General features: G+C 42.3%; 1 protein-coding gene across 3 annotated transcripts in view; it reads left to right on the forward strand.

Moving 5' to 3' along the window:
* arid4b (AT-rich interaction domain 4B) overlaps window positions 1–24,712 on the forward strand; it is a 68,492-nt gene that overhangs the window by 22,431 nt on the left and 21,349 nt on the right. For all 3 annotated transcript variants that reach the window (XM_079511602.1, XM_079511603.1, XM_079511604.1), the window contains exons 4-10: window positions 4,533–4,598; window positions 6,691–6,781; window positions 8,426–8,505; window positions 9,612–9,700; window positions 14,864–15,005; window positions 18,671–18,750; window positions 22,188–22,264. In XM_079511602.1, the coding sequence (XP_079367728.1) occupies window positions 4,533–4,598; window positions 6,691–6,781; window positions 8,426–8,505; window positions 9,612–9,700; window positions 14,864–15,005; window positions 18,671–18,750; window positions 22,188–22,264 (625 nt within the window). The remainder of the gene's footprint in view (window positions 1–4,532; window positions 4,599–6,690; window positions 6,782–8,425; window positions 8,506–9,611; window positions 9,701–14,863; window positions 15,006–18,670; window positions 18,751–22,187; window positions 22,265–24,712) is intronic.

Here is a 24,712-nt window from a genome sequence, read left to right on the forward strand (position 1 = left end):
GACGCTGGCTGTTCACCACCGTGTAAACTTATTGTAGTTTCCCTGTACAGACAAAAGAGCAGAGATGTTCATCGCTCTAGCATAGCAGCTGTAATTGTCAAGATGATGAGCCGTTTTTATCTCATGATCCAGCTCAAACAGGTATGATGAATTATACCTTCTATGAGATTCCCGGTTACAAGCCGTATAGGTGTCAACGTTTTTGTGACAGCTCTTCCACTCGTGTCACCATACAGTGTTGAGAAAGGAGGGTTCTTTTTGAGGAAGCTTGGCGTGTGAGACGCGTGCACGCACGCTACTTTGCACAAACATTGAATCATAGCGAGCAATTAGTCTGGGGGTTGTTGTGATTCTGAATATTCCTCCGTAATGACTGCCTCTACGAGCCATTCGGTTCATTAGTCCATTCTGGGCGGGAACCCCTTTCGGTGTTAGCATTATGTTATAATTTAGCTATTGAAAAATAGCAGATCTACAAGCTCATAGCGCGCCACCGAGTGGCGCGCTACGAGCTTGTAGGTCTGCTATTTTTTTTAAATCGAAGAACCACTGACATAGAAACATAGCTTTTTCAGAAAACTGTCAGGATGTAGAAGACATTTTTAGAATCTGATCTCAGGTCAAAATGGGTTAGTCCACTGTCTGCTTGTTGAGCAGAGTAGATGGCTGCAGCATACGGCACTGATTTCTTTCATGTGGCTTTTTAGGTTCTGATGAAATTAAGTGTAGGCAATTTGTTTTTCTGTGATGATAATCTGCACTAATTTATCTGAAACATGAAACCCGCAAATTAACATTATTATATAGCATCCCTAGCATCCCTACAGTATTCTGGGGCAAACATTTGGTGAAACTAGCATATGTACACGGTAGAGTGGCTTGGGAACAGTGTTGTTTTTGGCAGCAAATTTTGATTTTAGTTTTAGTCATAGTCTCTTGAATAGTTTTTATTTAGTTTTAGTCACATTTTAGCTGGCTGGAATGTTTAGTTAGTTAGATTTTAGTCGACTAAATCTACAGTTGATTTAGTCGAACAAAATGTATTTTGGCGGGCCTTGATTCCATCGTAATGACTGTTTTTTCACTTGTTGAAAATAGCCGATCTACAATCCCACAACGCGTCGCGCTGTGACACATTGTGAGATTGTAGATCGGCTATTTTCAGCATGCAACTAATTGTAAAATGACTTATACTGGATCCACTAGTCCACTAGTCCCTTCCTAACATTTTAGTCTAGTTTTTATTTGTTGACAAAATTGTCAATATGTTTAGTCTTAGTTTTAGTCATCATAGCTTCGTTTTCATTTAGTTTCCATTTAGTTTTCGTCAGTGGAAAAAGGTAGTCGACGAACATTTTTCGTCTTAGTTTTAGTCCACAAAAACAACACTGCTTAGTTGGGAACCAGGAGGTTCTCAGTTCGATCCCTGTGGGCTCCCCCAGAGTTAGTGTTGTCGAAGTGTCCTTGAGCAAGACACTGAACACTTGCTCCTGATGAGCATGGGTGAATGTAATGCACGATCTACTGTATGTAAAGTGCCTTGGATGAAGGCGCTATAGAAATGCGACCATTTACCACAATATAAATGCACCATTTAAGAGGTTAAGCTAGACTACAGTCCTGGCAATAATTATCAACTTTCTGGAATTTAATGTAATGTTTGGAAAAAATCTATGAGCCACAGAACAATAAATATGATTTTGTTTCCACAAAAAAAAACTGGTTGATTTGAACGCGTTTCATGTGTTATAGCATTGTCTGTGTTTTACACGATACAAATTCAAGAGAAAACCATATAACTTTCCTCAGTCTGCTTCCTCAAGTTTTGCAGGGGAGGGAAATTACCTAGTATGAACTTTAAAATTGGTTACGGTGGAAGTTGTGCAGCCCTGAATCCGGGCCGTGCTGATTTAGTCGATCATATACGGTTTGATTGATTGGGGAGTCTGGCACTCACCGGCTGTTTAGATTCAAGCTGTCATGCAGTTTAATACGGGCCTGTCGGTGAATCATGGTATCGGAGCTGAAGCTCCTCGGCAGGAGTCTGCAGGAGGGATCAGGTGTTTCTGACATTCACAACAAGTGAAGGATTTAGAGCGCTGGGAGGAGGAGGGGAGCCGCGGCACGGTCCTCCTCATCCACAGCCCTCCTCCTCCTCCCTTCTATTCTGGGGAAAGAGGGAGGGCTCCCCTCTCTCCCTGCCCATCACGGTCCTCCTCATCCACAGCCCTCCTCCTCCCTTCTATTCTGGGGAAAGAGGGAGGGCTCCCCTCCCTCCCTGCCCATCCCTATATGAGGGAAGGGAATTCCTCTCTTCTGCGAGGCCAAGGAATGCAATTATCTCCATAGTGGAAGAAAAGGGCTGCCTCAGGAGGAAGTAGCTTTACCAATTCTCTTCCCCTCGTCTTTCTTTAATGACCTTCTTTTCATGACCGTCTTGTATGTTTCACTGTCTTGTTATCATCGGGCTCGGCTTGAGTTTCGTTCATTCTCCCGATCCTGAGAATCACACTGAGAATTTAATGATTGCAATTTTCTGGTCTTATACTGTCAAGAGGGACCATTGTCTACTGGCAGCCTTGTCTTGTTAGGAACAATGCTTAACATCTCTCGTTTGTGTGTTTGCGCGGTGGAGAATTACAAGCTCAATCGCAGTGAATCAGAGATTAAAATAGGGTGCATTATGCATCCCAAAACGCAGTTTATAGTTAAGGGTTAAAACAACGACCTCTGCATCCACGGGATGCACTACTGTACTGTTTTTTATTCTACCGTAGTTTATTTTGCTAGCTTTTCTGTTCTTTTTCTGTTTTCTACATGAATATAAGTATATAACCACATTATAACCATATAAAATGAAATGTGAGTTAAATGCTGCAATTTGTAAAAATGGCAAAATATGACTCCTAACGTCGTTGAAGTGAGACTCATCTAAAAGACCATCCCTGCATCCCGGGACTCATTACATTGAAAACCTATTCACATGAAAGTTAAATCTGTTTTTATTCTACAGTGCAATACATTTTGATCCTAAAAAACAGACAACGGGCAACGCTGTGGCACATTGTGAGCTTGTCGATCAGATATGTTCGATGCGCAATACTGGAGTGCAACTTAGTATAAAGGAGGCCTTGTAATGTCATTAAATGAGGTTATTGATCTCAAAGAAACGGACAAGTTGTTCCAATCAGATGGAGCTTTAAACTGAAAAGCACGTCTCCCAGTTTCATTAAATGTTGTGGGCACAGTAAAATAAAGTTGTTGTCTAAGAGGGTGTCTAGAGTTACGTATATGGAAGTAATAGCAGACAAAAGTGCTAATGTCTCCTCGCTTGAGGAGTTAACCAATTTAAAGTGTCATACATGAGGACACCTCAAAACAAATCTACAGATGGCTAATATTGTAAGCAACATGTAATGAATGTAGATGAGGCATTACTGTCTGTATGTCATATAGCTGATGTTGTCAGGCAGATGCAAGATTACCTCAGTTTGATCAGATTATGATTTGCTACACCTCTCACCCCAGGGAGGGGGGGGAGGGAGTGTGTGAAGGGGGATGGATGGTCATGGAACATGCAGCACATTACAGTCGCAGCATAAAAACAAGACTACAGACAAACTACAATCCTTCTATATGTATAGCAGTTTCTCACAATTACAAATTAACGTAACAACAGTGTTGTTTTTGTCGACTAAAACTAAGACGAAAAATGTTCGTCGACTACCATTTTTCCACTGACGAAAACTAAATGGAAACTAAATAAAAACTAATCTATGATGACTAAAACTAAGACTAAATGTATTGACAATTTCGTCAAAAACTGGACTAAAATGTTAGGAAGGGACTAGTGGACAAGAGATCCAGTATAAGTCATTTTACACTTGGTTGTAAAATCAGTCATTACGACGGCATCAAGGCCCGCCAAAATACATTTTAGTCGACTAAATCATCTGTAGATATAGTCGACTAAAATCTTGTGAAATTTTGTCGACTAAAACTAGACTAACACTAAAACAATCCAGGTGACTAAAATGTGACTAAAACCTAAATGAAAACTATTCAAGAGACAGAAAATCTAAATTTGCTGCCAAAAACAACACACTGCGTAACAACAATGGCATAGAGGGTATACTAGTAGTAGCAACGCATTACTGTGCAAACAATAAACCTGGCAGGTGTGGATAGATAGGACCACCAACAATAGTTCTCTTCTTGGCACCGTGGGCATGTTTTTTCCCCGTCTGGTTGGTCATAAACGCTGTTGCTTCAAAAGCAATAAAGCTGTTTTGCTTCGACTAGACCAGCGTGAGGCTGGAGTTCATGAGTCTAATCAGCGTAGTAGGCCAGTTATATAGAGTCCAGGGGCAGTATGTATGTAGTACAGTGTCTCTCTCTCTCTCTCTCTGCCGTCTCTCTCTCCAGTGTGTGAGATTCCTGTTACTGTGGCCTCGGCCCAACCCGTTCAAGGGGGGATTATTTGTTTACTCTCATTGCTGATTCTGCTCCCCCTTTCCTTTCCTTTCCGGCAGGTGACCTTTAAGCCAGAGCTGTCCACGGCCGAGGTTCACGACGAACACATCAAAGGACCTCTAAAGGTAAGGGTGGCAGGCTTTTTGATTGATTGATTGATTGATTGATTGAAATATTTATTAACAGTTTACAGAATTACAGTACATTTCAAGCACAACTCAATACAAAGACTGTTAACACTCCGAACGCCCAGGACGAAGTTCTTTGTCCTTTCTATTAGTAACGCCCGACGCTCAGGACGAAAGTATTGTCCAAAAGACGAAGTTTATTGATACGAGAACGGATCGCATGTTGTATAGCCCAGGCGCGCCTCCTGGGCTCTCCTCGGTGACGCGCAAGAGTGAGATGTCATCGAAAAACTCCCTCCTCTGTTTAGCTGATGAAAACGAAAATCTTAAAACGTTCATAACTCGCGATCTAAATCATCCCGTCTTTTTCTGAAAAAAGATCCTGTGTTAGACGGCGCTCCGTGGTCCAGTCGCTAGTCTCGATAGATTTATTCTTGTCTCCCGTTGTTGTCGATCGATTCTAGAGTGGTGTGGCTATTGTTAGCTGCTACACAACATCATGAACTTCCGGCCGGTCCGTCCGGAAAAGGCGCCCGTGTTTATAAATCGACTGGGCGCTATAATGTAATGGATTAAATAGTTCCGGGCAATTAAAGTGTTAACTGTGAGTGGACGACCCAATATTGCATTACACTTGTTTACAAGAGGGTCCACCTTGTTCAATTCATCAAAACATTTAGAGACGATTTTAGTCGACTAAATCTACAGTTGATTTAGTCGACTAAAATGTATTTTGACGGGCCTTGATGCTGTCGTAATGACTGTTTTTACACTTGCTGAAAATTGCAGATCTACAAGCTCACAACATGTCGCACTGTGACGCGTTGTGAGCTTGTAGATCTGCTATTTTCAGCATGCAACCAAGTGTAAAATGACTTATACTGGATCTCTTGTCCACTAGTCCCTTCCTAGCATTTTAGTCTAGTTTTTGTCAATATATTTAGTCTTAGTTTTAGTCATCATAGCTTAGTTTTCATTTAGTTTTCATTTAGTTTTTGTCAGTGAAAAAAGGTAGTCGACGAACATTTTTCGTCTTAGTTTTAGTCGACAAAAACAACACTGTAGTCAACAGTCTGTCTCGAGAGACTACTTAAACACTTGAACTCCACAAGGCTGTTTTTCAGCATTGTAACAGAACAGCAGCTTAAATACTTATTTTACTTAAAGGCCTTACAGGTTCATTGGTGCAGTTGCTTTTTCTTTTTTCCCTTTTTTTTTATTGGTCATTGTTTTCACCACTGATTGCTTCTATTTCGTCATGTTAAGCTGAAGCATAAAATTGTGTTGCAGATTACACTTTTTCATTAGATTTCATAGATGGCATAAATGTGTATTCAGATATTGAACCACTCAAACCCTCAATACTCAGTAAACTTGACCTTTCACTCTGTACTTGGTCAGCTCTTTTTCTCCCTCTACACCAAACCTCTTTGCCGAAAATAGCAGATCTACAAAGCTCACAACGAGAATGTTTCCCCCTGAATAGGAACGCTTTGAGCTTTTATATTTATTTATAGCTTCATACAGTAGGTTTATCAGTCAGAGTCAGACGGACACATCATAATAATCATGGTTAATATTCAATAATTATAATGAGGTATAATGATAATCTTTTAAAGGACAACTTTAGTTTTTTTCAACCAAGGTTCATGTTTAGGTTGTTATTAGAGAGAGTAAAAGATGAGTGTTATTCTTTTTTTCATTTGCTGCTTACTAGCAGGCTCCCATACAGTGTGTAATAGACTAAATAACCTCCCCCTTCACATTCAGTAGATCCTGTGATCTTTTGTGGCCAGATGTAATTTCCTGGGGTCTAGTAGGACTATAGTAAATATTAATAAAGAAATCGCCATCAGATTTAGTAAAAAAGGACGTATTTAGCCCCATGTTCGAATGCCCACGCCCCCCTGTCAAAAATAGCTAAAATCGCTAAAACGAAAGAGAGCAGCAAATGAAAAAAAAATGAACACTCACCTTTTACTTTGTCTAATAACAACCTAAAACGTGAACCTTGGTTGAAAAAAACTAAAGTTGTCCTTTAAGTATACAGTACTACGGATGTAAGCAATTTCTCCTCCTTGGACTTCAGGTGGGTGCTGTTGTAGAGGTGAGGAACCAGGATGGAGTTTACCAGGAGGCTACCATCAATAAACTGACAGATGCTAGCATATACACTGTGGGTGAGTTACCATCAATAAGATGACAGATGCTAGCATATACACTGTGGGTGAGTTACCATCAATACGCTGACAGATGCTACCATATACACTGTGGGTGAGTTACCATCAATAAGATGACAGATGCTAGCATATACACTGTGGGTGAGTTACCATCAATAATGACAGATGCTAGCATATACACTGTGGGTGAGTTACCATCAATAAGATGACAGATGCTAGCATATACACTGTGGGTGAGTTACCATCAATACGCTGACAGATGCTAGCATATACACTGTGGGTGAGTTACCATCAATAAGATGACAGATGCTAGCATATACACTGTGGGTGAGTTACCATCAATAAGATGACAGATGCTAGCATATACACTGTGGGTGAGTTACCATCAATAAAATGACAGATGCTAGCATATACACTGTGGGTGAGTTACCATCAATAAGCTGACAGATGCTAGCATATACACTGTGGGTGAGTTACCATCAATAAGATGACAGATGCTAGCATATACACTGTGGGTGAGTTACCATCAATAAAATGACAGATGCTAGCATATACACTGTGGGTGAGTTACCATCAATAAGATGACAGATGCTAGCATATACACTGTGGGTGAGTTACCATCAATACACTGACAGATGCTAGCATATACACTGTGGGTGAGTTACCATCAATAAGCTGACAGATGCTAGCATATACACTGTGGGTGAGTTACCATCAATAAGATGACAGATGCTAGCATATACACTGTGGGTGAGTTACCATCAATAAGATGACAGATGCTAGCATATACACTGTGGGTGAGTTACCATCAATAAGCTGACAAATGCTAGCATATACACTGTGGGTGAGTTACCATCAATAAGCTGACAGATGCTAGCATATACACTGTGGGTGAGTTGATATCAAAAAAACACTTTTAATCTCTTCACGGACTTCTGAACCTCTGCACCCCAGTGCAGTAACCCATTTAGACATGAGGACGATTCTACAAATATCTTCTAAATCCTGACAGTTTTCTGAAAAACCCTATGTTTCTATGTCAGTCGTTCTCAAACATCAAGGACCGTCAAGGACCCCCAAAAATATATGTAATTGGCCGCCGACCCCCATCTGAAAATATGTTGTTCCAGGGACCCCCAGAAGCAAAGATTTGAGTTGAAAACATTCACTCTGAAAGAATGTATATTCAAAGATTTGCGCCACATTTTCACAATTTCAAAAAAAATAGCAGATTTACAAGCTCGTAGCGCGGCACTATGAGTCAAGAATGAGATCAAATCAAAGATTGTCAAGGGACATATTTCGCTGTCCTTTTAACAGCCAGGAGTAGATGGTCCTTGATGTACTAATAATGCCATGCGATTCAGTACTGACTGGCCTTGTGTCAGTGTCTGCCTCTGAAAAACCTAGAAAACAACTTGTTGGCTTTAAAACACGGAAACCAGAAGGCTGTGCTAAAGCATGGCACATTTTAGTAAGTGAGAAGGAGGGGTATGTTTGAGATTTAGTGGCATGGAGGTCTCTGGGTGTGTGTCTGCGTGCGTGCGTGCGTGCGTGCGTGCGTGCGTGCGTGTGTGGACGGCTGCCCTACATACAGAACAACCTAACAGCGTTTCTTTCTCTCCTCTCTCGTCTCCTCTGCAGTGTTCGACGACGGCGATGAGAAGACCCTCAGGCGTTCCTCGCTCTGCCTGAAAGGAGCACGTCATTTTGCAGAGAGCGAGGCAAGTCCCTGCCGTTGCAAACAGCAACAGTTTTACACCAGCATTCTGTTTGTCTCAAATCTCCCAACAGTCAAAGTACTTTTTTCTTTGTCTCTTTGTGCTTTTCTGGCACTGAATAAAAAAACCCTTCTTTACGAATGGTCCAAATGTTCAGCTGCTGTCTGAAATGCACAGAGGGGCAATATATTTCCAGGAAACCTAAACTGATATTGATGCAAATGTGATGAGAAAAAAAATCCCTCCTGGCTATACAGCCACAGCAGCTCGTGGACCTGAACAAACTACAACTTGTTCAGAATCGAGCTGCTAGACTGGCACTTCATTGTTCTACTCGTACAAATATTGAATATATGCATAAACGCCTGTCCTGGTTATCTGTTAAAAACAAACTCCATTGCAGTGTCCTCATGTTTGTCAGAAACATAATTTCTAATCAAACACCAGATTACTTCCTCAAACAGTTATTAAAATCAAGTGACAACTTGGAGGGGGGAGGGAGGGAAGAGGGGTGAAAAAAAAAAATCCTGGGAACTGCACTTGTTTCCTATGTATGCATAGAAACGATGTTTTTGTACTGCTTTTTCCAAATAAAATAAATATTGTAAAAAAAAAATAAAAAAAAAATCAAGTGACAGACATAATCATAACACCAGAATTGCCAGCCTCGGTCATTTAACACTCCCTGCTCCAAAAACGAACCTCCTTAAACAAACAGTTATGTATCGATCAATATCATTTTGGAACATGTTACCACCTCACATTAATATAACACAAAGTCAATTATCTTTCAAATATGCTTTAAAAGAACACTTGTTACAGCTGACCACTTAATGTTATTCTTATTATGTTGCATGTTGAATGTATTTGTAATTATGTATTTATGTACTTTTTATATGTATTTTATATGGACCCCAGGAAGATTAGCTGTCGCCCCGGCGTCAGCTAATGGGGATCCATTCAATAAACAATAAACAATATACGTTCCTGTGCAACGAATTTCTTCAAGCTGCTCACAGGATGCATCCTCTGCCTTCTGCAATTCAGGTCTAATAAAAAAAAGAAAGAAATGACACTTTCTTTTTGACCTCTGTCTCTCTCCCTCGCAGACCCTCGACAGGCTCCCGCTCACAAACCCCGAGCACTTTGGCACCCCCGTCATTGGCAAGAAAGGCAACCGAGGCCGGCGATCTGCAGTGTGAGTATTTTGCCCTCCCTCTCCGTAAATCCAGGCTGAACTTTTACTGTGTAACATATGACCGTTCTTGACGTTCGAGATCCAGTTGGTCGACGGCGGCATGCAGGCTTCCACATTGATGTACTTTAGGCTCTCTCTGTGTTGGAAAATAACAGTGGTACGCCCCAGTGTTGTTTTTGGAACTTCATTTAGTTGTAGTCACATTTTAGTCACCTGGAATGCTTTAGTGTTAGTCTCGTTTTAGTCGACTAAATATCATAAGATATCTACAGTTTTTTTTTGGCGGGCCTTGATGCCGTCGTAATGACGCAATTTTACACTTGCTGAAAATAGCCGATCTACAAGCTCACAACGCGTCGCGCTGCGCGTAAAGCGTGCGCGTGTGCAGGAGGACAGCCGTGGCACCGTTGCAGCTCAGGAGGATGTGATCATCTTTCCCTCTCGTAGGCGACCGCTCCGATGGATATTTTATGTTCTAATGCCGCTTCTCCAGGGAGGCTGCCGCGAGTGGCGCGTGGTTCTCGTCAGGGAATAGCTGTAGATGGTGGGGGGGGGTTGTGCACGGAGATAATTGGGGCTCCTCTTCGTATAACCCATTCTGAACGGGATCCCCTTTTGGTGTTTCAAGCATTATGTTACACTTTAGCTATTGAAAAATAGCAGATCTACAAGCTCGTAGCGCGGCACTAGCTTGTAGGTCTGCTACTTTTGAAAAATCGTGAAAATGTGACGCAAGTCTTTAAATATTTATTCCTTCAGAGAGAATGGTTTTAACTCAAATCTTTGCTTCTGGGGGGGTCCCTGGAACTACATATTTTCAGATGGGGGTCGGCGGCCAATTACATATAATTCTGGGGCTCCTTGACATGAAATAGTTTGAGAACAACTGATATAGAAACATAAGTTTTTCTGAAAACTATCATGATTTAGAAGACATTTATAGAATCTGGTATCAGGTCGAAATGGGATAAAGAGGACACTCGGCTCCATAATCTCATTCTCCGACTACCTCCCTAATGGTACTCAGAGAAAAGTCAATATTACTCTTGAACGTTGATATAATATTGACTTGGAGTAGTCCCAGTGGCACATTAGTGCCTTCCACCCTTTTTTTTGGTCTTTACCTCAGAAGAACCAGGGATGATGACATGAGTCTTTTACTTAGGTTAGTCATTGTTAGTTGTGCCACAGCAAAGCGAAGCAAAACTATGGGAATGAGACTGGCTGTGTATGTTATGTATGTTACACAAACAAATCAACACGCCACGCCACCAGACACTCCAAATGAGTGTCAATGCAGGGATTTTTCGGTTCGAAGTGTCCCTGATCAAGCCGCTTAATCTCCAACTGCTCCCCCTCGAGTGCTCATAAGTCATAACCGTCTGAGCATCAGCTGAAACTGAATTCCCCCCCCCCCCCCCCACACAAAACGAACAAATATTTCAATGAGCCACGCGACTCAACTATGCACACCTCTTGGGTCCGGGTCGCCTTGTTTTAATATTAAACCTCAAAATGCTGACGCCTCGGAGCTGTGAATTGATCACCTAGAAATACATCTCCGGGGGCTTTCATAGCACCGGGAAATATGAGAAAATATAAAAAAGTGGAGTTAACGGATGCGTAAGACAAGTAAGCGTGGCAGTTTCGCAGTTTTATTGCAAGCTACAGTACCACCTGCATGAATTATCGGCTATAGGAACTTCAGTATTGCCTGACTGTGGTTGCAACTGTGATTGGAAGCCTTAGATGTTTACTGCAGCTCTGTTGATTTTACCACTCCGAGTCCTGCTGGGGTTGGCCTTGTGTACGTGTGCGCTGAACTAGCGTTCGGGGGCCAGTCTAGTGAAACGCACACAATGAAATCCGTGCGCATTTAACTCGGAAGAGTGCACCAAATGGAACGCTTCCATTTTGTCAGTGGTGGAAAGTAAACAAAGTACATTTATTTAAGTACTGTACTTAAGTACAATGTTGAGGTATTTGTACTTTACTGGAGTATTTCCTATTGTCTTAATGCTTTTACTTCTACACATCTTGGATCCAAATATTGTACTTTTACGCCACTACATTTCTTTGAATACTTTAGTTACTACTAGTTACTTTGTAGATTTCGATTATTAATACAAAACATACAGTAAACCACTTCAGCCCCATATACAATTCTGCTATTTACAGTAATGCGATGCGTCGCGATGAGACGCATTGTGTGAGCTTGTAGATCTGCTATTTTCAAAAGATTTTTGTATACATTTGAAAACTTGAAATGGGACATTCTGCACAATGAGTACTTTGTACTTGTGGTACTTCAAGTACATTTTGAGGCTGATACTTTTGTACTTTCACACGTTTTGAATTCCGGGACTTAGGGGCGACTCACACCTTTAAAACATTGATGCATGCTTGTTGTATGAATGTTGTCATGGCCGCCCCAATGCATTTCCAATGGAAGTCACATGGTTTGATACAACATTTTGGACTACAAGCTGTTGTATGGCTTTCGGCTGTGTTTCGACTGCCCCCCTCCCCCTCATACAACACAAATGTTGTGTCAAACCATGTGACTCCCATTGGAAATGCATTGGGGCAAGATGTATCACACCCTTTGTATACAACAAGCATACATCAATCTGTTGCGACCGTGTGAGTCGGGCCCTAGAGTATTTCTACATTGCAGTATTGATACTTTTACTTAAGTAAAACATTTGAGTGCTTTTCTCCACCACTGGTATTATTAGGTGATGCTGTAGTGTACATGCATGATGCCAACCGTGGTGAAGTAACGCCTCTCAGTGATGCTGTAGTGTACATGCATGATGCCAACCGTGGTGAAGTAACGCCTCTCAGTGATGCTGTAGTGTACATGCATGATGCCAGCCGTGGTGAAGTAACGCCTCTCAGTGATGCTGTAGTGTACATGCATGATGCCAACCGTGGTGAAGTAACGCCTCTCAGTGATGCTGTAGTGTACATGCATGATGCTAACCGTGGTGAAGTAACGCCTCTCAGTGATGCTGTAGTGTACATGCATGATGCCAGCCGTGGTGAAGTAACGCCTCTCAGTGATGCTGTAGTGTACATGCATGATGCCTCCCGTGGTGAAGTAACGCCTCTCAGTGATGCTGTAGTGTACATGCATGATGCCAACCGTGGTGAAGTAACGCCTCTCAGTGATGCTGTAGTGTACATGCATGATGCTAACCGTGGTGAAGTAACGCCTCTCAGTGATGCTGTAGTGTACATGCATGATGCCTCCCGTGGTGAAGTAACGCCTCTCAGTGATGCTGTAGTGTACATGCATGATGCCTCCCGTGGTGAAGTAACGCCTCTCAGTGATGCTGTAGTGTACATGCATGATGCCAACCGTGGTGAAGTAACGCCTCTCAGTGATGCTGTAGTGTACATGCTTGATGCCAACCGTGGTGAAGTAACGCCTCTCAGTGATGCTGTAGTGTACATGCATGATGCCAACCGTGGTGAAGTAACGCCTCTCAGTGATGCTGTAGTGTACATGCATGATGCCAACCGTGGTGAAGTAACGCCTCTCAGTGATGCTGTAGTGTACATGCATGATGCCAACCGTGGTGAAGTAACGCCTCTCAGTGATGCTGTAGTGTACATGCATGATGCCACCGTGGTGAAGTAACGCCTCTCAGTGATGCTGTAGTGTACATGCATGATGCCAACCGTGGTGAAGTAACGCCTCTCAGTGATGCTGTAGTGTACATGCATGATGCCAACCGTGGTGAAGTAACGCCTCTCAGTGGTTAAAGGATTTGTTTACTTGAATTAATTCTCAGATATCCACTGATAGTGGTTATTGTAAACCTGGTGGCCTTTTTGGTGTTTTAAGCATTATGTTATACTTTTAGCTATCGAAAAATAGCAGATCTACAAGCTCATAGCGCTGCGAGCTTGTAGATCTGCTTTTTTTTATCGTGAAAATGTGTCGCAAATCGAGTGATTGTTTTCAACTCAAATCATTGCTTCTGCCGCGCCAAATGTTTTACAACTATTTACTCAAAATAATAAGACAAGCAAGCAGTAGCGAAGGGAAAATGTCCATGTACACTACAGACTGCATAGGGCAGCTGGTATAGCAATATATGTGCATACATAATGTTGAACGTCCACAATGTACTCGTATGAATAAATGTATTATTGCACGTTGTTGTATTGAGTGAGTGTACTCACACAGAGGGCAGCAGTGTGTATACATTAACCGCTTTGACACTGGCATCCCTATTTTGGGCATAGGCAAAATTAGCACGGAGAAGGACAAATAAGTTGAAATAACCCTTTTGAACATAGCATTTCATCATTTCAACATCTTTGAATAGGGCCTAAATAGTGGATAATGATGAATGAACCAATTGTTAGTTTTTTGCAGTGGTGTAAACTGTAAAGTAACTAAGTACATTTACTTAAGTACTGTACTTTTGAGGTATTTTTTTACTTTACTGGAGTATTTCCAATTGTCAGTACTTTTACTTCTATACTCCACTACATCTCGGATGCAAATATTATTCTTTTACTCCACTACAATTATTTGGCAACTTTAGTTACCCAATTGGTCTGAATGTAAGACTACGTATTTTTCCAAAGGAAATATCCTAAAAAACGGGGTCGTATTATAATCGGGACTAATAGACTATTTGACATGCAATGTTCTTTTTCCACAAATGATTCTTGAAAAATGGGGGTCGTCTTATAATCAGAGTCGTCTTATATTCGGCACAATACGGTACTACTGGTAGTTACTTTGTAGATTTTGATTATTATTAAATCATACATTAAATACATTTGAAAATATCAGATCTACAAGCTCACAATGCGTTGCTATGCGACGCATTGTGAGCTTGTAGATCTGCTATTTTCAAAAGATTATTATGCATTTTGAACTTGTGAAATGGGACATTTTGCATAATGAGTACTTTTACTTTTGGTACTTTAAGTACATTTTGACACCAACACTTTAGTCCTTTTAATCAAGTATTTTTTGATGAACGTACTTTTACTTGTAACGACGTACTTCTACAGTACATTACAGCATTTGCTACTTTTACTTAAGTAAGAAATGTGTGTGACTTTTTTCCCCACCACCACATGCCTCAGAGTGGATATAGTGAATGAATCGAACTGTTTTTTTCTTTTCCTGGACAGTAAAGAGGAAGAGTCGTCGTCGTCTTCTAGCGAGGACGAGGAGAGCAACCTGAGGCAGAATGAAGAGCTGTTTGGCAAAGTGGTGTGTGTGGAGGGCGTCACCGCCGGAGACAAGAGGAAGACCACGTGGTATCCGGCGCTGGTGAGCTTCAACGTTTTGTCATCATGCACCCACCCAGCAGTGGTTCCCACACCTTATCATATTTTAAACCCATTCGCGGCAGGAACCCCTTTTGGTGTTTTAAGCATTGTTATGCTTTAGCTGTGGAAAAATAGCAGATCTACAAGCTCGTCAATTTTTTGGCGCAGACGAAAATGAAAGCCTACATTTTAGTTTGAGACTGTTTCACAGATAAATATTATTTTAAAATAGTTCAAATAGCCGATCTACAAGCTCACAACGTGTCAATGTAGATCGGCTAGTTGAACTACTTTAAAACGTTTTTCAAGATAGTCAAATATGGCAAAGAAGTTCCCGGGATAAAGCCGGGTAAGGCGCGCCCAAGATAGGGCCACTCAACTCCTACAATTCCAGGTGCTTGTCAGGGTGGGTGGGGGGGGGGGGCTGTTAGGAAAGACTGAATCGTGCAGTTTCTAGAAATGAAAGTAAACCGTGTGATGATGACTCAACTTCTCTGAGCCAGGAGGAGAGGACAAGTAGCTGCTGATACAACCTTTAGTTTTCCCTGACCTGTAAAGCAATAATGCCCAGGAACAATGGCTGCAGGATGAGAGAGTTTATCTTTTTTTTGAGTGGTGCAACCACTCCAAGGAACAGCAATGTCTGTGACCTGTGACTATGTGACTCGTGTTAACCTATGTTTGTGTGTGACTCATGTGTGACTCATGAGTACCAGTAGGGGGGCTGTTGTGCCAGAAACAGAGACAGAGAGATAGTATTGCACTGTTGCCTGCTAATGAGAGAGAGAGAGAGAGAGCGAGAGAGAGAGAGAGAGAGGGGTGGGGGTGGGGGTGGGGGTGGGATTTGCACCACTCAGTTCACACGGGTGTGATTTTTTATATATATTTTTTTTTTATAGAGGGACAGACAGTAGGAAATGGGGAGAGAGATGGGGGAGTGACATGCAGTAAAGGCCGTCGGGATCGGGAGTCGAACCCGCGGCACACTGCCAGACTGGATTACGAGAGAGTTTATCTTATCTTATCTTTTTTCAGTCCTTCTCTGACACCCTCCCTATGCGCTCAGACTCCGTTAGCGCCAGTGGTGGAAAAAGCGTTCAAGTAAAAGTATAAATACTGCAATATAGAAAAACTTTGTTACAAGTACAAGTCCGGAATTCAAAATGTACTTGAGTAAAAGTACAAAAGTATTATTGGTATCAAAATGTACGTAAAGTACCAAAAGTAAAAAGTACTGATTGTGCAGAATGTCAAATGTATACAAATCTTTTTGAAAATAGCCGATCTACAAGCTTGTAGATCGGCTATTTTCAAATGGCCGAAATGTGTATAGGGCTGAAGTGGTTGTTGTGTTGTTTTGTAATAATACAAATCTACAAAGTAACTAGTAACTAAAGTTGTCAAAAAGTACCTCTGAAATGTAGTGGAGTAGAAGCCAAATTATTGGAAATTGGGACCACATTGAAGTAACAGAACATTTGACATACTCAAGTAGGCTACAGTGCAAATACCTCACACTTTAGTAGTGCTTAAGTACAGTACTTATAGGTAATGTACTTTCCACCACTGCTGTTAGCACACAATGAAATGGTGACATGCTATGTTAGTTTATGTAAGTGCTAGAGAGAGAGAGAGAGAGAGAGAGAGAGAGAGAGAGAAAAAACACAAACACCACCGCTGTACTGCCCCTTTAAACCGTTACTGTGTAGTCAGCAGGACTCCGCCTCCACAGTTTGTTGTTCTTGGCGTGCTGTGTGCGGCACGATGTGCTCCACACTGCTCCCCCGTGGCCGGCCCGGGGAAGTGCATGCGTTCACCACCACTCCACACATTACAACCCAGCATTGTTTACACACCACTGCACTGAGGCGGAGGAGGGGTGGAGTAATTAGTGTTGTAGGCAACGACGGTCTGACAGCTAACAGACAAGTTGCTGAGAGGGAAAAGTGCCCCATGGTCACCTGGCTTACACAATTAGTCACCTTACATCACTGGTTCCCAAACGGTGAAAGGTTCACTTCTTTCGTTCTGTAGACTCTAACATTACATATGTTTAAGCATTTATTTCATATTTACATGTCGATTTCAGCTCTGATATTTATTTCAGAAATGCTCTAGTATGTGAAGAGTCTGCCTGTGCTATTAACTCATTTTGGATAAAATATAAATAAATTCAGTTTTTCTGCTCTGGTGAAAAGCTTGAGGTTGCACGATGGCAGGCTCAAATCTGGTCACATTTGTTATGGGTCTCCTTAGATTGTGTTTCCTACATTTGGTTTATAATTATTATTATGTCAAAACATTTAAAAAAAAACATTTCCAAAAAAGAAAAACTTTTCATGAATTAATAACAAAATCCAATGATTTATTATTTCAATAATGTCTTGAAGAAATTAAAGAAAAGAAGTGGGTCCCATAACTAGTGCAAATAGCAGATCTACAAGCTCACAACGTGGCGCGAAGCGACACGTTGTGAGCTTGTAGATATATTTGCACTAGTTTGGGGTCTCGGACAAACATCTAATTAACTCTTTTAGGCTCACGGGCTAAAAGGTTTGGGAACCACTGTGTTTCCACAGCAGTACAGCACTAGCAGTACAGCAACAGACAAGTTGCTGAGAGGGAAAACACTCTTGGTCACCTTACACAATTAGTCACCTTAAACGAAAGCAATAAGTCAGAGTGGAACTGTGCTCGCTGTGCTTGTCTGTGTGTTACTTTTGATTTGCTTGCACGTACAGTACATATGCAGCATGCACAAGAACGGGAATTGGCCGTGTGTGACTGAGCAGACAGTGCCCAATCATGCCCATTATGTTATGGCAAAATCAGAGTAGTTTAAAAGAGAGTAATGACACTCCCGTTGACTCTCATTGTAACAATGGAATGCGGAAGTGCTCATTCTATCTCAATGGAATAGTTCCAGCCATAGGAGCAATGTTTGGAACTATCGCCCATTAGGCACCCGCTTTGCGGCGAGATCAAAGCGTGTCACCACTCTCTTACTACATTACTCTGGGCAAATTGAACATGTATTGTCATGACACGTGAGCCTTTGGTGCTTTTACTTGACACTGCCATACGACAATGTATAAAATAGGACATTCATAAATACTAAAAACATAAAAAAAGAGGAAATATGGAGGTTTCTGCCCAACAACAGTGGTGATGTATAGAAGACAGATGGAACATAAGAGAGAGCGAGAGAGAGAGACAGAGAGAGAGAGAGAGAGAGAGAGCCTATAGGAACATGCAGTCACTCAAGTATGGCAGGCAGAGAGAGGGAGAGCCCTGGTGGGATTGAAATCTCTCAATTGGACGCCACGCCAGCGCTGAAACAGCTTCTAGCTGTTGTGCTGCTCATCATTTCATCGGCGTGGGTAAACGGCAGCAGCCGGGCCCGCCGTGAGTGAGCAGCCAAGGGTGGGAGAGACTGTTTACTCGCTTCTCCACTCACTGCCTTGCCCTTGCTTTAAGGACACAGCGTCTTTTTATCACCCATTGTACTTTGCTGGAGCATCTTTTTAGTCAACATAACTCTGCCTCTCTCTACTACGTCCTCTGACATTTGGTTCTCTTTTTATTCCCCCCCTTCCCCCTCCCCCTCTTTACCTCCCCTCTTTACCCCCCTCCCCCCCTGTCTCTCTCCCTGTACGTGAAAACAAGGTCATTTCCCCGGACTGCCACGACGACGTGACTATGAAGAAGGACAACATATTCGTCCGCTCTTTCAAGGATGGAAAATTGTGAGTCGTGGAAATAGTTTGAAAATGCATCCGCATCACGCTTAATATGACCTATGGGGAGATATTCTATTCTATCTACAGTCTAAATTGAAATTGAAGTGAAGGTTTTGAACAACCGCAAACATTACTTACATTACTGAACTCTTATCAACTTCCATCCTGTTTTATTTTTTTGGGGGGGGGTTGTTTTGTTTTTGCATATGAAATGAACAAAACCCTGTCAGTCGGCTGCCTAGAAAGCTATAACTTTGAGTAGTTGAGTGACTGTGATCTCACTGATGCCGGAAGATTTAGTCCTGCAGGCCTCGTCTCTGAAACCATAAACTAACCTAGTTAGGCTACGCTAGCTACAAGATAATCCAATCAAGACAGGATGTGTACAAGCCGAGGGTATTGGCTCAACATAGAACCATCTTTATAGGTTGTTTACTGACGACCAATCATCAGGCAGGCACATGGCCATACTAGAAAGCTTGACATTGATCTTTTTCTTTTCTTTTTTTTTTACTACTTAACATAATTATTATACTGATTTAGAAAGCTTAATTTTGAGAAAGTATATAAAACGGGTCTTATGGTGTATGCATTCCAAGTCAACATATTATTGTTGAGGCGTAATGCTGTTGCTGTACTACTGATATTTTGCAGTTTGAGTCAATAGTTCTACTGACTTGTTGCTGTGTGTGTGTGTGTGTGTGTGTGTGTGTGTGTGTGTGTGTGTGTGTGTGTGTGTGTGTGTGTGTGTGTGTGTGTGTGTGTGTGTGTGTGTGTGTGTGTGTGTGTGTGTGTGTGTGTGTGTGTGTGTGTGTGTGTGTGTGTGTGTGTGTGTGTGTGTGTGTGTGTGTGTGTGTGTGTGTGTGTGTGTGTGTGTGTGTGTGTGTGTGTGTGTGTGTGTGTCAATCCCACTGAGGAATTGCTTAGGCCTTATTCAGTTGCTTGGCCCCAGGGCAACAGGAGGCTTTGATGGAATATCCTAAAAGAAGCCAAGAGAGACGTATTTTTCTGTTTGTTTGGGCACGGAATTGACATATACACGTTCATTTATTTATTTTTTACCGCCAGCCAGGCTTCGACTTACTGGTAAATCCACGCTATATAGAGTTGCTTACCCCACAGGTTCCCCTCGGCAAGGAAGGACACAGTCAGATAGTGTTATATGTGTTTGGAAAAGAGAGGTTCAGTATTATGGGTCCTGTAGTAGGGTCCTCTCAGCTGGGGGTGAGTTTAACCCATTCTGGACGGGAACCCCTTTTGGTGTTTTAAGCATTACGTTATACTTTAGCTGTTGAAAAATAGCAGATCTACAAGCTCATAGCGCGGCACCGAGTGCCGCGCTATGAGCTTGTAGGTCTGCTATTTTTGAAAAATCGTGAAAATGTGGTGGATATCTTTGAATGTATTCAAAGAATATATTCAACGTTTTTAACTCAAATCTTTGCTTCTGGAACAACATACTGTATCTTCAAATGGGGGTCGGCGGCCAAATGCACATCATTCTGGGGCTCCTTGACATGAAATAGTTTGAGAACCACTGACATGGAAACATGGGTTTTTCAGAAAACACTGCAATCTAGAAATTACGCCATTTTTTTACTTGAGTAAAAGTATTAAAGAAAGTGCAAAAGTATTGGTATCAAAACGTACTTAAAGTACCAAAGTAGAAAGAACTCATTATACAGAATGTCACGTTTCACAAGTTTTCGAATGTATACAAATCTTTTGAAAATGGGTCAAATGGTTGAAATGTATTTAGGGCTGAAGTGGTTAGTGTATGTTTTGTCATAATAATGAAAACCTACAAAGTAACTAGTAACTAAAGTTTTCAAATAATTGTAGTGGAGTAAAAGTACAATATTTGCCTCTGAAATGTAGTGGAGTAGAAGTCACATTATTGTAAATTGGGACCACTCAAGTGAAGCACAAATACCTCAACATTGTACTTAAGTACAGTACTTGGGTTCGTTACTTGGTTACTTTCCACCACTGCCCAACACTGAGTCTTAGAAACGGGGGGCCACGCTCACACTCAGCAGCAGCGCTGCCCCTCCGTCTGTTTACATTCCATTGATGACAAACCAGCCAGACCTTGTGTCTCGGGTCTTGTAGCCAGCAGCATTCCTCGCTAGACGACGTGTTGTGTAACTTGTGTAACCCGACAGCGGTGGCCCCTTAATCTACCCAGAGACGTCGCTAAAAGGCACATTACCAGCGTTGCGCGGAGAGGACTATACCGTCACGAATAGTTTTGGGCTGACGGTGGAGTTGATCGTGGGACCCCGATGAGTTGGATTAGATAGATAAAGGAGGGTGATTATTCCGAGGGAGGGACGGGGAAATGGAAGCTGTGTAATTCACGCTTGAATCACACGAGGTCGTAGCCGGGGTCACGTCCTTATCAGCTGTCTTGGCTTTACATACAGATGCTCTCCACTGTTGTAGACAGTGGTGGAGAAAAGGTACTCAATGTACGAATGCTGCAATATAGAACTACTAAAAGTCCAGAATTCAAAATGTACTTAATGTACCAAAAAGTAGAAAGTACACGTTATGCAGAATGTCCCATGTCAAGTTTTCAAATGTATTAACATCTTATGAAAATAGCCGATCTACAAGCTCACAATGCGTCGCACAGCTTATAGATCGGCTATTTTCAAGTTTTTCCAAGGGTGAAGTGGGTAATGTATGTTTTGTAATAATAATCAAAATCTACAACGTAACTAGTAACTACAGTTTTTAAATAATTGTAGTGGAGTAAAAGTACGTAAATATGTGCCTCCGAGATGTAGTGGGGTAGAAGTAAAAGCATACAAACTTGGAAGTACTGATGGGTTTTCATCATGACCCTCGTTGTAAGTGACAACGTCATCTGTGGATTTGATCTCGAGTTGTTATACACATAGTTACAGTATTGTTTTTCCATGGCCACGCAAAAGCCCTAACCCTAACCCTAACCCTTGATCTTCGGCACTCTACTACGATATTGAAAGTATGTAAAGTTATTTTCTCAAAGGTGTGTTGCAAGCTGAGAGAAAATCATAAAGCGGGTTCCTGCCTTCACTGCTCAAGAAAGACTGTTAATAATCACATAAACGCAATGTCCACATTTTGTACAATGTAATGCATTGTGACAGTGGCGTGCACAGACATTTAGAGGGGCAGGTGCTCAAGTGAAAAAAGGGCACCTTGTGCAGCGCGTGGAACCGGCCGGTTGCCATAATAGTGTGAGATTTTGGGGCACATACTGTACAGTGTACACTGTACCAAAAAAAGGGCACATTGCCAAAATATTTCTCACAACTCGAATTGGCTTTGTACGAGGCTTAAAAGGTCTTTAAATAAATACTTACGACTTACTTACGACTGCGACGCTCTATACAGTACACTGTTAGCTGTGTGAGTACATCATTTATTAATCAGGATTCTTTCATGTGTTTCAGTAACATGGTGCTGCGGAAGGAGGTGCGGGAGATGAACAGCGACTCTCCACCAAAGGCTGACCCAGGGCTCAAACCAGGTGAGCAGAACTATGAGCATATATAGATTGATCAGTGATTCTCAGCCTTTCTTTAATTTCATTGACCCCCCCCCCCCCCCCTTATTATTTTATTATAATTATCACTGGGACCCTCAATCTACACTGTAACATCCTCAGTGTGTTCATTTAACTCTAGTGGAAGTGTTAAAACAAACAAACATCATAATACATTTTCTGTTTCTGGGTGGATGCCAGGGGTGGACTGGCCACAGGATGTACCGGTCATATTACCGGTGGGCCGCGACCGTAGGGGCCGCTCAAGTTATGATATGATTTTAAAATTATTTTCAGGCAAAGTATGTGACAAATAAACCCTCTTCTATCTTGAATCGTTTTGCCAGCATTCTTGTGAGAGCAACAAAAGGGTTGTGTAGTTGTCTGCTGGTTTGTATCATTTATGTTGTTCTGTAAAAGTGGTGGTATTAGGGCTTGTTTGTTTGTGTGTGCCTCGACGGAGCGGGCGGTATAGTTTCTGCTATCTGCACGCTGGTTGTGGTGGGCCGGTCTGGGCCGAATTTGTGGGAAAATGACCCTGGTGGATGCTGGCTCTCAGAGTTGCAGACACCATGTGGGTCAATGTGGTTCCTAACTAGTGTTGTTTTCGTCGACTAAAACAATGACGAAAAATGTTCGTCGACCAACGTTTTTTACTGACGAAAACTACATAAAAACGAAATAAAAAACAAGCTACGATGACTAAAACTAAGACTAAATCTATTGACAGTCTCGTCAACAAGTAGAACTAGACTAAAATGTTTGGGAGAGACTAGTGGAAAAGAGATCCAGCCGAACTAAAAGACAAGTCATTTTATGCTCTCAACGTGTCGCAGCGCGAGCTTGTAGATCGGCTATTGACAGCATGCAACCATGCAACCATTACGACGCCATCAAGGCCTGCTAAAATACATTTTAGTCGACTAAATCATCTGTAGATTTAGTCAACAAAAGTCTTATATTTAGTTTGAGTAAATCTAAATTCAATTGTGTCCAAAAGACTATGACTAAAACTAAATCAACATTTTCTGTCAAAATCAACACTATTTCTATCATTTAGCTGGGGGGGGAACTCCCTCAACGACCCCCTGGGGTGGGCCCCTGGCCTGGACCCCGCGTTGATAACCAGTGGCGTTGATTATACCTACTAGTATGTGACTGGTGTATGTGTTGGCCTCCTGCCGAGCACTATCGCATGCAGAACTAAAGGCGTTGGCACAACGAAGCCAGGCTGTCCTCCTGCCACTCTGTGTGATTTCCTCCAACAGCCCTGTAGCTTGCCAGATGCTTTTTAGGCTGCCCACACATTGTTTGCTCCATAGCCCTTCCCTTCTGATAATACAGTTGGACAACAACAACTCGTCATAATCAGCCTCTTGGTATTCACAGGCAGTTGACTCTTGTCACGGTTTGTGACAGCTTCCGCTTTGTGTAAAGAAATAAATACAGAGGGGGGGGGGGGGGGGGGGAAAGGCACAATCCTCTGCCACCTGTTTCAGTATGGCTGAATGCAGATGCTTCTGCCCCTGGGCATAAAGATGGCACCGTTTTCTTTTTTCCCAGACCTGGCGAGCATTCCCCCCATGCAGGCTGATGCGCAGCTGTTTTGTCAGAATGTCTTGGTTTTTATTTTGTTTTCTGGTTTATATGGTCCCCCGTTTCCCTCGAGACTTAATGTCTTTCGTTTTGTTGTGGTTTTCTTGTTTATATGGTCCAGTTTTTCCTCGAGGCGCTCGCTGTGTTTCCAGGGACTAGTTTGTGCACTGTGTTGTTGGTGTGGTATGCTGGCACTGCCACTAATATGGGCCACTTCTTTAACCACTTTAAACCTGGCAACCCGATATTGGGCATGTCATTATAGGTGGAACATTTCAAAAGATCCATCCATCTATCCATCTTCAACCGCTTATCCATAATCGGGTCACAGGGGCAACAGCTCCACCAAAGAGCTCCAGACTTCCCTCTCCAGAGCAACATTAGTAACTAAATTCTGGGGGATCCCGAGGCGATCCAAAGCCATTTTGGAGATGGTGCATCTGCCCGGGGGTCTCCTCCCAGTGGGACGTGCATCGATGACCTCCCTAGGGAGACGCTCGAGACCAGATGCCCGAACCACCTAAGCTGGCTCCTTTTCCAAGTGAAGAAGCAGCGGTTCCACTCCGAGTCTCTCTCGCGTGACTGAACTTCTCACCCTATCTCTAAGGGAGATGCCAGCGGGTACAAGCTTTAGTTCCGACATACTATTGGTCCGACTCTCATTAGACCGACAACCTACCCCTAACCCTAACCTCAAGCACGGGAGCAGTGCATGTTCGACCGCATGTTCGACCGTTGTTTCCGCATGTCGGATCTGCGTGTGCAGATCCCATGCCAGCCACCCGTCTGAGAAAACACATTTCAAAAGATGTCTTGGTGAAAAAAAAAGAAAAACGT

The sequence above is a fragment of the Electrona antarctica genome (assembly GCF_951216825.1).
Source record: "Electrona antarctica genome assembly, chromosome: 10".
In the NCBI taxonomy this organism is placed as follows: Eukaryota; Metazoa; Chordata; class Actinopteri; order Myctophiformes; family Myctophidae; genus Electrona; species Electrona antarctica.